The 14709-nt window shown below is 50.8% G+C and overlaps 1 protein-coding gene across 5 annotated transcripts; it reads right to left on the reverse strand.

The window, feature by feature from the left end:
- Positions 1 to 3320: 3320 nt before the first annotated feature.
- TREML2 (triggering receptor expressed on myeloid cells like 2) lies at positions 3321 to 14217 on the reverse strand. 5 transcript variants are annotated; one of them, XM_019663377.1, is made up of 5 exons: positions 11686 to 12217; positions 7977 to 8388; positions 6825 to 6931; positions 6350 to 6532; positions 3321 to 3811 (listed from the first exon to the last, which is right to left on the reverse strand). In XM_019663377.1, exons 1-4 carry the CDS (start codon positions 12116 to 12118, stop codon positions 6387 to 6389), a joined length of 1098 nt encoding a protein of 365 aa, XP_019518922.1. In that variant the 5' UTR covers positions 12119 to 12217; the 3' UTR covers positions 3321 to 3811; positions 6350 to 6386. The 5 variants fall into 5 exon arrangements, with proteins under 5 accessions (XP_019518922.1, XP_019518925.1, XP_019518924.1 ...); XM_019663380.1 differs by lacking the exon at positions 3321 to 3811 and adding an exon at positions 14022 to 14217 and having other exon boundaries at positions 4661 to 6532; positions 11686 to 12006; XM_019663379.1 differs by lacking the exon at positions 3321 to 3811 and having other exon boundaries at positions 4661 to 6532; positions 7977 to 8181.
- Between the last annotated feature and the right edge of the window lie 492 nt (positions 14218 to 14709).

A 14709-nucleotide genomic window follows, 5' to 3' on the forward strand; every position in this document is an offset into this window, starting at 1 on the left:
CACTTATACGTGGATTCTAAAAAACTGAATAAATGAGAAATGTAAACAGAAATAGTCTCAGAGACACAGAGGAAAAACTGAGGGTTGCTAGTTGGGAGGGGGTGGAGATGAAGGAGAAGGGGAAGGGATGAGACAATACAAATTGGTAACTACAATATGCCTCAGGGATAGAAAAGACAGTCTGGGGAATATAATCAATAATGTTATAAATATGTTTTAGGGGGCCAGATGGACTCATGTCTTGTTAGGGAGACCACTTCATAGTCAGTGTGGAGGCCTGACCTCCGCACTGTATATCTGAAGCTGATGTTGAATAATATTGTGTGTCAACTATAATTATATATACATATAGTCACGGGACATGGAGTAGAGTGTGGGAATGGAGTCAATGGAATTGTAATAGATAAGTATGATATCGGAGGTGGTAGGGCAGTAGATGGGGCAGGGGGGTTGTTTCTGTGTGAAGGGTGAAAAGGATAACTATTGCATTGTTCTGTACACCTGAAACTAACAATAAAAAAGAAAAAAAAGAGTAAGGGAGGCTACACAGAGTGCTGTCTGCAGACCAGATCTATTAAAAGTCTCAGGGGGTGGAGCCCAGGTGACTTTTGTGCGCACTCCAGTTTAAGTACCATTGAGCTAGAAGAGTTCTCGGTAGGAATGTCATTTGTAAAGTTGATTACAGCCTTACAGGGGGTTGGACCAGATGACTTTATATCCTCCCAATTCTGCAATTTCAAGAGTGTCAGATCTTTAATAAGACAGACCTACCCAAGGGAAATGGCCCTGTCCCCAGCTCCTGATGACAGAGCGCTCTAGGGAGCACTTTTTGTATCGTGTGATACCCTTTTCCACAGCTGATTGGACCCATGGTGACTGAGCTGAGCCACAGGCTGGTTCACGCCCCACGAGATGAATCAGCACGAAAAGCTGTCTCCCACAGGGGTGAAGGTGAACAGCTTGGTCAGTCAGCTTCTCCCGCTCTCTGCAGGGTTTGAATTGGGAAATATGGGGACAGGACACACACAGGTGAGGTGTTAGGGGCATCAGTAGTCATGAGTGAGTCCAGGTTCAAAGTAAATAGTAACTGTGCATAAACACAAGCCAGGAAGTTCAAAAAGAACAACAAAAATGACAACAAAGTTACCCAGGAAACCTGGGATTCTCTCTGTCCTGATGAGGGGTTCTTCCTATGCACAGGGGTCTCGTCCTCATGGGCGGAAATGTCATAGATGTGGTGGGATTTGTCTTTACCTGTGAAGAAAACAGTCAGGTTTGGGGGAGGGACCTCCCCCTACCCCAAGCTCCCATGGAAATTTGGAGAAGGGCTGGAGGCCTGGCTGGGCAGAAGGGACCCTGATGCGGGAAAAGCTGGGCTTGGTCAGGAAACACCATCCTGCTTGGGGAGATCCCAGGCGGCACAGCATAGTGTCTGGGGCATGGACATTAGCTCTGAGGAGCAAACCAAAATGGCTGCCTGTGGCTAATTCACATCAAACCAGTAAACTTAATAATTCCAGGCCGCTGAAAGTTCCAAATTTAAATTTCAAATTTAGGAATTATAATCTACAGAGGGTGCCAAAAAATGTATACACACTTTAAGAAAGGAAAAAACTGTATTACAATTGTAATATTCAATATATACTGATAATGAAAAGTGAATGCAAGTCCTGTGTATACATTTTTTTGGCACCCCCGGTATTTGCTGATGAAGTTATATATAATAATATATTTTGGGGGCTGGGGACCACAATGAGAAACATGTTATCATAGTATACTCACATTTTGCTACAAGAAAAATTCAGTGAAAAATTATCTTTCCAATGTGCAAAGAATTTCAACATTTTGCTTTTCTGTTTTGTTTTATAAAAATACAATTGTGGCCCACTAAATTGATTTTACACAGTGTGAAAAATCTGTATATAAAATTTTACAATGCACTACTACTTGGGGATTTTTATAGGTTGAAAAATGAAAATCAATGTGGTTTAATATAACTTTGACCCGCTTCTATAGTTCACTCTTCTTGTCAATAGACACATCACTGGGCTATGTGGTTAATAAACACAGAGCACATATGCGCTGAGCAAACCAAGCAACAGAAAACAAAGTAGGAGTCATCAAAAGGCACTAATCTGATAAATCTTGCTTAAAATGCTGTAGATTTTCCATGGGAGTAATGCTAAAAACGCAGAACTTGAAGATTTGAGCAGTCCTTCAAGTGCTTATAGGAAGACAAAATTTAAACAGGTTAGCAACAATTAAAAAACGATACATTGGCAACCAGAAAAGTCTTGAGATAAATTTGTTTTTTAAAATCCCAAACTATAAAAAGATGACAAAATATATGATCCCCAATGGATACTAGAATACCCAGTTTTAGGCAAACTGGCACTGAGTCGAATTGCCTTGGGTTAGCTGACCTTGAGCCTCTGAAGAGAACTGGTCTGTCCTCGGCACCACCCAGCCTGTCTGCCGCTCTGGCAAAGTGGGAGGGTCCATTTGGAGAGCCCAGGGAACCCTGGCTGCTTCACCTCTTGTGCCTCGGTTTCCTTATTGGTACAATGGGCATAATAAGCCTGTCCCTGTGGCTAGAGGGTGCCTTAGTGTGGCTAAGCACTTCATGGTCTGCTTGGAGCCAGTGGTGGGTTTACCTGTCCTGGTTCTTCCTTGGACTTTCCTGAGGGACAGGATCACGAGTAAGATGAGCATCAGCAGCAGGACAGCTACCGTCACGCTGCAGATGCTATTCCAGTGGCCTGGGGGGCTTGGGAATAAGGACCAGCCAGGTGAGGAAAGTCAGAGCCAGCCTGCGGCGAAACCTTTCCCCTCCCGCCTCCATGCCTGTTGTCAGGGCAGACCTCTACCCCTGCTGAGCTGGCCAGGAGGCAGCCCATGGTCAAGGGCTCTGCCCTGAAGGCCGTGCAGTCAAGCCATGTCATCCCAGCTCTGAACTTGCTTCCTGATCAGTAAAGCAGGAATGCTGATGATGTCTTTAGACGTTGCTTCTTTCCCCGCTCTGGCTGCTGTCCCTTACCTGGTCTCCTGAGCCCCTGTTTTGGGACCTGTGCTCACCTCTCCTGCATCCTTCCTTTAACCAGTCTTGGTTCCAGCTCCTTACCATTACCCCTTCGCTGTGAGATCCAGTTAGCAATTAGGATATTGGTGTCATTTGACAAGCAAGGGTGGGAGAGAGCAAAGTAGACCATCGGGGGGAAGGGAGCGTGGGGAGGGGAGATAGGTGCAGAAGGAGGGCAGGAAGAAGGAGGAGGAGAAAGGGGGCCTCTGCCCCCAAGTCACCCCTGTGTCCCCAGCCCCCAGCTTGCCAGTATCACTCCATACGCATTTGTTGAAAGACCACTAATCAAACACATTTAAAAACTAATTTGTCATTAGATGAGCTACAGAAAAGCAATTGTCACAGGCTGCTTATAGTTAACAGACAAGCAACAAAGAAAAGAGAAAACCCTGTAAGCATGCAATGTGGCAGGCTGGGTTTGGGTCTGTGGGGAGCAAACTCTGAGGTGGAGATTAGCACAGAGGTTTAAAGTGCTTGGGGACCAGGCTGGGGAAGACAAAGACAGGAAGCAGGACTGCAGAAGTGGGGCTGGCCTCCGGCCAACAGGAAGCTCAGGCCACCCTGTGAGGTGTTCTGAAGACAGATTGTCCTTCAGGACTTACCAAGATGGCAGGGGGTACCAGGTCCTTCATCCCCTGTGTCCCAGTCAGGGGCGGTGGGCTGCCCTGGAAATGGGTCTGTGAGGGCTTCTACCTTCACTGCTCCCAGCACCAGGTAAAAAGTCCGTCAGTCCTGCCGGAGGAGCTGGGCATTATGGTGGAACATCCACCAGCTTAGTTTGATCCAGAGTGAAAACTACATTTTACAGCCATCTGGGAGAACTGTGACCCTCAGGCTGGCTTGCTGGCATCCGGGGGAGGGGTGTCAGGTCTGCCTGAGCCAAACCAACGAACATCCCAAACATTGCTTGGGTGCCTGGTTTTCTTTGTTCTTTCCCTCAGTCAGACAGGAAACTCTTCACAGGTGTATTCCTCTCAGCCTGTTGTTCCAGGAGCTTGGTGGTCTCGTTCACTAAAACAACCTCAGCCCCAGCCTGTGTCAAGCCCTTGCCTGCCTTGTACCTCCCTGCTCTGGATCTGCTGGGATCTGGGTTCCCCTGGAGCTCCAGGAACACGAGTGAGAAGAGGAAGGAAAAATGAGAGCCTAGGCTTTGGGGGGAAATGTCTCAGAGGCCTGGGGGTCTGAAGAGATCACCCAGGCCCCGAGGAGCTGGGAGCTGGGGCACAGGGTCTGCACGTCCTTCTCAGCGCCCTGTGTCTTCCTCACCATGGAGTTCGTGTGGGAGCAGGCTCCATGAGTGGGCAGCACATGTGGGCCCGCCCGGGCCCAGAAGACCCTCAACCTGGGCCAACAGGGATGGTGGTCGCCCTGACAGCTGTCCTGCCTGACATCGGGGCATGGATGAGGCCTCAGCCTGGGGCCAGCACCCACCACCTGGGGACCATGTCCCCCTTCTCCCGTCCTACTCCCTTACAATTGAGAACAAAACAGAAATAGAGTCCAACGTTCTTAAAAGTAGAATGTGACAAACAATGTTAGAACTGGAAAAGGACCAATAATCACAAGGCACTTACTCAGTTCTATAAGGTTCACGTTCTTTCATTTTATTCTGAAAACAGTCTTGAGGTAGGAATTAGTGTCCCCTTTCACAAGAGGAAAAATGAGGTCCGGTAGGGTTAGTGACTTGCACAGGGTCACACAGGGACAAGTGGCGCCCTTGAGTCCCAGTCCTGAGCCCTCTGTAGGGCTCTCCAACCAGACAGCTTGCTTTCCAAGGAGGCAGAGCCATCAGGGTGGAAGTAAGTGAGCTCTTGGGGAGCTATTTTCTCCCAGGTGAGTTAAGATCTCTCCTAGTTACACACCAGCTGGTGGCCACCCCTCCTGCTAGGGAGGACAGATGAGAGAGAGAGAGAGAGAGAGAGAGAGAGAGAGAGAGAGAGAGAGTCCTGGCACCCGGCCAGTCAGTTCCTCAGCCTGAGTCTCCCCTCTAGTGCCCTCTCCTGGACAGAGGGGAGAGGTGCCTCCTCCCTGCTGTCCCCTAAGATACCCCCTGCCCCTTCCTCTGTCCCCATATCCATCCTGTAGTGGCCCCACCAAGGATCCAGCTGTGTCACCCTCCTGACTATGATGTTTCCTCTTCGACCTGGGAGGTCCCTGACTCAGGGCCGAGAGTGGAGATGCCACATCTATCTCCAGGTGCTTATTCCGGTGACTCCAGGCTGGTGGACCACCGTTCCAGGGGAGGAATCCAGCCCGTATTCTCCAGCCTTTGCTGCAGAAGGGGCCAAGTCTGAACCATGAGCCTGTGAGGCAGGGGCAGGCTCCTCAGGCCCCTGGGCTCCACCCTCCCCACTCCGCCCCGCCCCACCCCCACAGGGCAGTTCTCCAGGTTGTGGTCAGCTGAGTTGTCTTAGCTGTGTCACAAGCGGCTTCTCTCTTCCCAAGGGAAAATGAACCCCTGGCAGCGGGGGTGGAGGTGGTGATTCCCCTTTCAGGACCACTGAAGCCATGGTCCTCCCTTTAGTGGACACTGGAGGACCCTCAGGAGCTCAGACCTGGAGTCCCAGTGTCAAAACTGGGGGAGAGAGCCCTGAGTTCAGCCTCTGAGGCCCATTTTGGGGACCAGCTTGTCCTGCAGCTGATGGGGGCTCTCAGGGGCTCTGTCACAGCTTTCCCAGGAGAGGCCAGTCAACAGGTGGCAGCACTGAGACTGTGGACTTAAGGGACCAATAGCTGCCCAGAGCAGGGCATATCCAGGAGTGGCTCAGAGGATGCATGGCGTGGGATGGTGAGGGCTTGGGCAGCTCTGGGGTCCCCTGCTACCGATTCCTCTGTGGACCCCCAATTCTTAATCACTGTTCCTTCTCCTCCAGGGCAGGCCGCTGAGACATCCACTGCCTCTGGACACTTTCTTTTCCAAGTGCATAGGGGAGCAAAGGGGAGCTGAGGACACAGGGTCCTGGTGGGGAGAGGGCAGCTGTCCACCCTTCACCCCGACTCCCTTCAGCTTAATAGTGGGGTTTGAGGCCAAAGGAAGCTGAGGCTCTCTGTCTGTAAACAGCATCATCAGGGCTTCTCTGTCATCCAGCGGGGACCCGGGGGTCTGTGGCTCTGAGCAGAATCCCTTGGTGGCTTCCCCCAGGACTTACTGCCTGGTGTCCCTCACTGTGGGTCCCTCCCCAGGTTCCTGGTAGTCCAGCGGGACTGTGCAGGTAAAGTGCAGTCTCTGGTTCTGGAAAGGCCTGAGTCCAGCTCTGCACACGTCCTCACCCCTCAACCTGGCTCCAATCCAGATAGGTCCCCATCTTCACTCCTCCTCTGGTCTCCTGGGGCCCCTCTGGGAGAAGCTCCCCCACTCCATACATGGCTTTAGACCAAGCTGGCTTCCATGGAGGCTCCGGCCATCTAGTGGGTCCTTCCGGTGTCTAGCAGGACCCCTGCACACACTGTAGCCTGTGAGGACCAGGGAGAGAGATGAGGGACAGGGCTCCTGCCCCTCATCCCCCAAGCTCCGGGCTCATCCAGCCCCTCTTCTGGCTCTGACCTCCACTTCCTGCCAGGTCAGCCCTGGAGGGTTACGCTGTACTGTCCCTGCCTGCCCACCCTCCTCCCTTACCTGGGTGGCCCACGGGATGCAGGCAGGGACATACTGCCTGGGGACCGACTGCAGTCAGGCACTTTGGCGAGTGTGCCAAACCCCCCAGTACTTTGCCCTCGGGAATCTGGGAGGCTGGGCTCTACTCACTTCCCATGTGTCTTTTCTTCCAGAACCCATAGACCACGATCAACATCACAGGCACTGAGAGGAAGGTCAGTACCCCCAAGAGCACAATGGGATAAGAATCCTGGTTCCTGAGGAGATGGGACAGAGTGGGGTGGTGAGTACCAGGTTCCCCCACCCTGACCCACGTCTTCCTGCATGCCTAATACAAGAGGAGTCAGACCAGGGGAAACCCTGAGAGCCCCTGCAGGGAGTGATGGCCTCTCTTCTTTGGGGACCCAGGCATGGGGGAGCAGAGTGAGGGGCTCAGAGTTCAGGGGAGGAAGTCCCCAGGTGGAGGGGAGCACCTCTCCTCCATTAGTCTCCACTCTGAGGACAAGGACTCTGAGACGCCCATTTGTGATGGGAGAGACCAAGATTCTTCTCCTCCTTAGTGACAGAGGATGTCTTCCCACCTTCATCCTCTGTAACAGATGCTATAGATACCCGGCTTGTGTCTCTTGCTTGTATCACTTCCATGTACACGCATTGTCAGCACCTTCATTTAAATATCTTTTGCCTAAGGAGTTTCTCTTATCACTGGTGCCCTCCATGCCACACATGGCAGGCAGCCCTCTACCGATGACCCGCAGGAGTGGGTATATAAATACCCCAGCTCCCTTGTCCCTCAGGTGGCTGCTTGACACAGGACCCCAGAGTTTTCCCAGTGGGACTGAACTCTTGCTGCCGACGGTGGTAGCGGCTTGATTAAGTACCCTACCCGCTGCCTCCCATCCCCGGTCTCACTTCTCCACGCTCTCCCCTGTGTTCCCAATACAACATGAATCCTGATCTCAGAGTCTGCTTCTGGGGGAACCCAAATCAGATTATCCCCCAATTCCTACTTCCTGCTCTCCAAGCCACCTCCTGGTCCTGTCCCTCCCCTCTCTTCTCTATGCAAACCCTTATGCTGACCCGTCCCTTGCCCTAATTTCCCACTGACATCCTTTATGTCACATTTCCATCCCATCTTCAAGTCCCCTGCCTCCCATTCAGCAACAGGCCAGACTGACTTTCCAGGGGGCAAAAACGGGGGGGGGGGTCTGCTATAACATTTGCACCTTGAGACCTGTTCAGGCATCAAGAACTCTTGCCATGCCTGGGAAAATATCATTCAACCCCAAGTCCCACAGGTACCTGATAGGGGGTAATTTGTCAAGGGGAGATCTGCTGGTATGGCACATGCTCGTGGTGGGCGATCTGGTGGGCAGGTGCCCAGCTGTGGTGAAGATGGTTGCTGGGCCAGCAGAGGAGGCTCTGGTATTGCTGGGAGATGCAGTCACAGTCTGGAGCCCCGTGGTCCTTCTGGGCTCTGGGCTGGAGGGGCTGGTGAAGCCGTATCCTGTCAAGGAGGTCAGTCTGATGGTCCCTGAGGCAGCGGAGGGCAAGAGTCTGGCAAGGGTGAGGACCCCAGGTGTGAACATCGTCACACTGGTGGTAAAAGGGGCGCCAGGGCCTGAGGTAGGGGCTTGGCCCATTGTCACGGCAATTCCACTCTTGAGGATGTTGGCCAGCTGTGTAAGAGGATTGTTTCTTTTGGTTGTGGGGGCTGAGGGACCAGAGAGGGAGGAACGTTAGACTGAGTTGGGGGCCTCAGTGCTGAAGCAGATTCCTGGCAACCTACACGGCTGTCTGGATGCAGGGGTGGGTGGGGCTTCTCCTCATCTCCCCTCCTTCACCTTGGACCCATATTCAGCTGTGCTGAGTGGTCAGGTGTGTGTTTGTTCAGAGGGTGATGTCAGAGGGAAGTAGGCACAATAAAGAAGGAAAAACCTTCCACAATTTCTGTAGTCTCCCCTGCGAGGCCTCCTGGGCCCAGAGGACACGCCCCTCCCCATCCCCATCTCTCTCTTGTCGCTTCCAGACCCTCCTTATTCTTGGGGGTCAAAGAGATTTCTCTACTCAGATGCTGAACGGGGACTTTTCCAGCTGCTCCATAATTAGCAACTGGGGTCCAGAGATGAGGATGAGGCGCAAAGGCCCAGATTCCAAAGAATGCCACAAGCAGCTTGGGGGTTTTCTAAGAGATACCCAAACCAGTTCTGCTACCCTTGTCCATCAAACTAGCCCTTTGCCATTCCATTTTTTAGAAAAAGGATAGTGTATGGATGGTGAGGGAGAAGGGAGTTGTAGTTGTGAGGTGCAACCTAAGGGGCAGTGCTGGGTCTTTTTCCACAGGGAACAAGAAAATTGGAGAGAGATGGGGGGAGGGGCGGGGAAGAGAGGCTGCTGCATCTTGGGATTGTGCGTGGCAGTGATGCGTTCCTGAAGGCCAGGTGGTCACCAGGGAAGGTGCGCGTTTTTCTGGGCAAGGAACCCAGAACAAGTGGCACTGGTGAGGGTGGGCATAGGGGAAGAGGCTGACCTGGAGCCCAATCTCCCACATCATCCTATTCAGCAGTGAAGAGACCCCCCCAAAGGACCCTTCACACATAGGTGCTTTGGGAGAGCCAGAGTTTGGAACCCACTTCACAGAGGATCTCAAAGGGTTGGGCAGCAAATGAGTGACATCCAACAGAAAGAGAACTCCTACAAGGGTCAGCGAAGTCACACAACCATTTGCTCCTCTTTCATGGCTGCTCCAGTATACCAAGGAGTTTGGAGGGGGAGGACCAGAAAAAGGTGACCAAGAGGAACCCCCTCTTCCCCACCTCCTGGTGGAGGAGTGGGAGTTAGGCAGCAGGCTATGCCCACTTCCCCACTTCAGGTGCCTTGGGCCATGACACCTGGTCTTTAAGGGGGAGTAGAAGAGAGCACATATTGCTAAAAGATTTGAGTTGTTAATTGGGCCGAGGACTTTTTATTTCCTAATATCTGAGAAGGCCTGCAAAGTTGGAATCTCTCCCAAATTGTCATTAAGAGACAGAAAGTGAGATTTGACATGGTACAATGGAGGGATAATGCTAACCATTTCATATTTGTAGTCGTTCAAATTAAGACTTCAACAAACTGGTTTCAACTACTTTCCTGGTCTAAATCTGAACTAGAGAATGGAGGAATGAGATTTGGCTCCACATCTTAGACATGAACTAGACAGTTGCCTAGTTCAGACCCCGCAGAAGATGGGAATGCAATTGGATAAGGGGAACCAGAAAGGGTTGATAATGAATTTCATAATCATCGGCTATGTTTTTCAGGCTCTTTCACTGGCCCTTCACCCTATCCCATATATAAACATGGGAGGACCTCGGCCCTTCTTTTGTCTTTTTCTACAGGCCCTCCTGTCTTTTTCTGCTCTCAAAGGAGAGCTTTCATATCTCCTTGATTTCTTAAGTACTTTGTTGAGATATAATTTAATTTACATCCCATATAACACACCCATCTATAGTGTCAAATTCATTGGTTTTTAGGATACTCAGATTCATGCAACCATTATCACAGTCAATTTTAGAAAATATTTTCATCTCAAAAAGAAATCACTCACCCTTTAGCCATTAGCTCCCTATTACCCTTGCCTTCCCTCCAGCTCTGAGCATCCACTAATCTACTTTCTGTCTCTATAGATGTCTCTAATCCCTTTGACTTTAAACTGTCTTTACTAAGATACTTTCAAATACATCCCCAGCTCTGACCTGTCACCTGGGCTCCAGGCTGATACATCAACGGCCTGCTTCATTTCTCTACTTGAAGTTCTAAAGTATCTTAAACTCAACATGACACAAATAGAGTCCTTCATTTCTCTCCGCCAGACTAGCTCCTCTTCGGGATGGTAACCACCATCCACCTTGCTGATGAAATAGAACACCTCGGAGTCATCCTTGATTTCTCACTTTTGCTCACCTCCCACATTAGTAAATCCTGTCTTACCTCAAAAACGTACAGGGTGGGCAGGAAGCCTGGCTGTCATAGATTTGAGCCTCTCCACGTCTTTCTACCTTCAGGGCCCACCCCCTACTCCAAGACACTGTCATTTCCAGCCAGGATGCCCACAGTGGTCTCTCTGCCCATGTTCTTACCCTTCTACACCCCATCCACACAGCAGCCATTATTGTCCTGAAGATAAGCCACAATACACCCCTCTAGGCTCTTCAATAGCTCCCTATTATACTTAGAATAAAATTCAAACTCCATATCATGGACTTTAGAGCTGCTATGTGACTCTCTAACCTTCTCCTATCTTTCGGCCCCACACTCAGTCTGGACCAGCCACACGGGCCTGCCTTATACAGGTCCAGCTCCTTCTCACCTCAGGGCCTTTGCACATGCAGTTCTCCCCACCTGGAATGCAACTTGAAATACCCACATTTCAACAGGGTTAGAAAGCTCTCATAATTCAGGGCTCTGCTAAATGTCATCTGCTCACAGAGGTCTTCTCTGAACCCCTGTGCTTCGGCAGTTCCTCCTACCACTGAATTACTCTCTAGTTTATCACACTGTTTTATTTTCTTAAGAGCATTTATTGTTATCTACAATTATCCATCTGATGATGTGCTACTGCCTGTCATCGCCCATAAGGTCAAACTGAGTCTGTTTTTGCTCACCACTGTAACCTCAGAGCCTAGAATAGTGGCTGGCACATAATTTGGGCTCAGTGAATACATATGGAACAGATGACTGAATAAAACAAAGGACAGAGAGTCCTGAGTTTGAATCTCATCTCTGCCACTTGCTAGCTCTGTGAACTTGAACAAGGTCAGAGGCATGTAATGGCTTTTGAGATGTCATTTTCTTCATCTATCAAATGGTGGCAATAATGTTCATGAAGATGTCTATAAAAGAATGGTGAAAACCCTACTGTGCCACATGCCCATTAACGGGTTATTGTTCTTATTATATCTGATGTTAGTGGAGTGCAGGGCAGGGAGGAGATGCCCCACCATCCCAGTGCCCCAGCAGGCCTGCTCACCTGGAGACACTTCCAGCTGGAAGCCCATCAGAGGGTAGAGGATCCCAGAGCTGTTACGCATGCACCAGTACCGGCCCGAGTCCTGGCGCCTGAGGTCCACCATGGTGATGTTGACCACCTTGGCCTGGGCGTCGTCCTGCAGCAAATAGCGTGGCCCCTGTGCCCAGACCCGGGTAAACCCAGTCTCACACTTCTTCTTCCTGATTTTGCACCAAACCTTACCCCCCACGTGGTTTTTGCGGCTCTTGTAGGAGCACTGCACAGACAGAGTCTCCCCTTCAAAATGCTGCACCTTGGAGTACACGCTCTCGGCAGAGGCACCTGGGGAGACACGACTTGTTGAGCAAGGTCTGGCAAGAAAGGAGGAAGGAGGCATCTTGCAACTTGAAGCCCGTGGTGAAGGGAGAAAAAGTGGAGACTGCTCTGCTGTCATGGGACTCACAGTCTGAGGGGGAAATACAGCCCTACTATGAGGGACCTCCCCCTAGTGTGAGTGGGGGGGGAGACACAGGCCTCACCCTCAGGGCACTCCCAATCTTATGGTGGAGACAAGGGCATAGCCCTCAGGGAGCCCCCAGTCTAATAAAGGAGACTCAGGCCTGACAGTCAGGGAGCCCCATCAGATGCAGCCCCTTTCTTCACAGTATTTTGTAGCTCGATGGGAGAGTGCTAAACCCCATCTTCAGAGTCTTGTGGGAAAGACCCAGGACTTGCTCTCAGTGAGACACTGCACAGACACAAACCCAAGTCATCAAGCTATGAAATTCCAGAGCACAAGCAACTTAGGTGGATAAGAAAACCTGATCTTCATTTTTGAAAAAAAACAAGAGTAGTTATTTATTTCACAAATAGGTTCACTAGACACCTTTTAAATAGCAAGTTGTCTTAGTTCATTCTAGGTGGTGTTTAATTTTAAAATATCCTACTTGCATAGATTAAATACGCCCCAAAGTGCACATAAACTCCCAACAGAGTGCAAATCAAAAAATTCTACAATTATTCACTGTTCATTTGTGAATACATTGCACTCTATGCGTAGGAAAGAAATGTGATCTGTGCACTTCATAATCCACAGTCTGGGGGGAGGGGGAGTAGAGCTTGGTCAGGTGTGGTGAATCAGGGGACAGGGAGAGGGAGAAAGCTGGGGTACGGTCCCTCCACCCCTCCTCAATACCCCCAGAGCCTTCTGCAAACAATCACATACACACATTACTCCCCAGTAGGACAAAATAGAGAGCACACAAGTTGGAGTCTAAATAAACATGGGTTAAAACTCTGGGTCTGCCACTGACTAACCCCATGACAGATCACTTAACATATGTTTCTTCATTGTCTCAGGTTGGCTTTGAGAACCATGCCCCGGGACAGTGCCTTGGATATAGTAGGTGCTCAATGTATGATTCCTTTTCCCAAATGCAGGTTGCTCCAGACTTTTCCATTGCAGCTCAAAACTGTGATAACCAAGGGCCTGATGTCTGCCTCAGTTTCCAGCCCAGCTGCCACTATAGTTAAGGCTTGGAATAAGGTAACACCCTCTGCGAGCATCACTTTGTCTCATGCAAACTGAACAGAATGACCCAACTCAATTATTTGGTGGGTGGGAGGTTTGGGGGACCCCTGGAGAGATCAGCACAGGAAACACTGTTCTGCCCTCTCTGGGGGAGGGGCCTCTCTGGGGGAGGGGCATGGGTGGGGTAACCTTCAAAACAGTCCACCTTCCACCCCTCTCACAAGTGATGAGGAGTGGGTTTTGCCAAACCCCACCCACCGTGCTCAGAACTGGGCAGGAAGTGGTAACTTGGTTGCCATGGCAGCAAAGAAGGCAGGATTGGGTGAGGTCCTCTCAAGGAGCTTTAGCAGCTGTAGGGTGGGAGGGACCTTCAGGGATTGCTTCCCCTCAAGACTGGTGTAGTGGCATCAGCATTCTGAAGAAAAGTGAGTTCCAAGTGCACATACATGATGCAATGATTCCCCGAACAACCAAGCAGGGCTTTCCTGATAGAGGCCAAGAGAAGAAGGCTTTTGGTGTGCGGAATTGAGTGTCTCTGGTCAGAGGTCCTGAGGAAGCCTGGCAGATAAAAGGCCCCAGGCAGAGAGGGTCCAGAGCTTTATCTTAGTTTGTAAGGTCTGGGTGAGCTTTGTCTGAGGCCAGGTATTAGGATGGGACATTCTCATTGGTCTCTGGTAAGGAGCTACTTAGGTTAGCCCAACCTCCTTCTCTCTCTCCTCCAACTCCATAAAATATTAAACAAGATCATTGGGCAGGAAAACGCAGGGAGGGAAGGTCTAGGAAAAGGCCATTCCCTCCCCCCTAGCCAGCCCATCTACCTTCTCACCTGAGATGTAGCCCTTGAGCCACAGCAGCAGCAGCAGCAGCAGCAGGAATCTGGGACCCATGGCTCCATCCAGTTGGGGAGAGTCACAGGCCAGCAGGGGGCCAAGACACCCCTGGGATCCAAGATTAGGGCCCCAGGTCCATGCAGGGTTGGCTACTTTTGTCTGCCCGGGAAGAACCTGGGCCTCTGAAAGTGAAATTGCCCATTTAGGGAAGTGAAGAAGTCACGGGACCCACTGTGACCGGCAGACCGCAGGAGCCCACTGAGCCTAGGAGAGGGCGGTGCCGGCTGCAGTTTCCGCCCTCTTCCTCGAAACTTCAGGCAGGTGTGGCCGCTCCACCCAGTCTGGGCCCCCCAGCCCCGGGAGGGCTCACAGGGTCAGAAGACGCCGTGAGCCAGATGCTCTCTGGGTTCCCTCCTGGAAACTGGTACAATAGGTGTGTCTCCTATTCAGAGACCAGGGATCTCTCTAGGGGCTGGTGTGAAGTTTCTAGAACCTCAAGTACAGACTTCCCTGGAATCCTGTAGGTTCAGAGACCCAGGAGTAGGGACTATGCGGCCGGGGCAAGGCATCTTGAATACTCCATTTTTCACGAACATACATTCACAAGGAATTCCTTATAAACTCACGTTCATTCATTCATCCCTCACCAAATGCATTCATTCTGGCGCTCTCTCTCTCTCTCTC

Source organism: Hipposideros armiger, unplaced genomic scaffold (genome assembly GCF_001890085.2).
Source record: "Hipposideros armiger isolate ML-2016 unplaced genomic scaffold, ASM189008v1 scaffold_389, whole genome shotgun sequence".
Classification (NCBI taxonomy): Eukaryota; Metazoa; Chordata; class Mammalia; order Chiroptera; family Hipposideridae; genus Hipposideros; species Hipposideros armiger.

What these genes read in the sequence shown, in the direction of transcription:
- TREML2 (XM_019663377.1), bottom strand. Translation starts at nt 12,118, where the DNA reads ATGACAGCAGAGCAGTCTCCACTTTTTCTCCCTTCACCACGGGCTTCA. An exon ending in CCAGCTGGAAGTGTCTCCAG is followed by an intron (nt 8,389 to 11,685) that starts GTGAGCAGGCCT and finishes CTGGTCCCTCAG; the next exon opens with CCCCCACAACCAAAAGAAAC. An exon ending in GACAAATTACCCCCTATCAG is followed by an intron (nt 6,932 to 7,976) that starts GTACCTGTGGGA and finishes CCATCTCCTCAG; the next exon opens with GAACCAGGATTCTTATCCCA.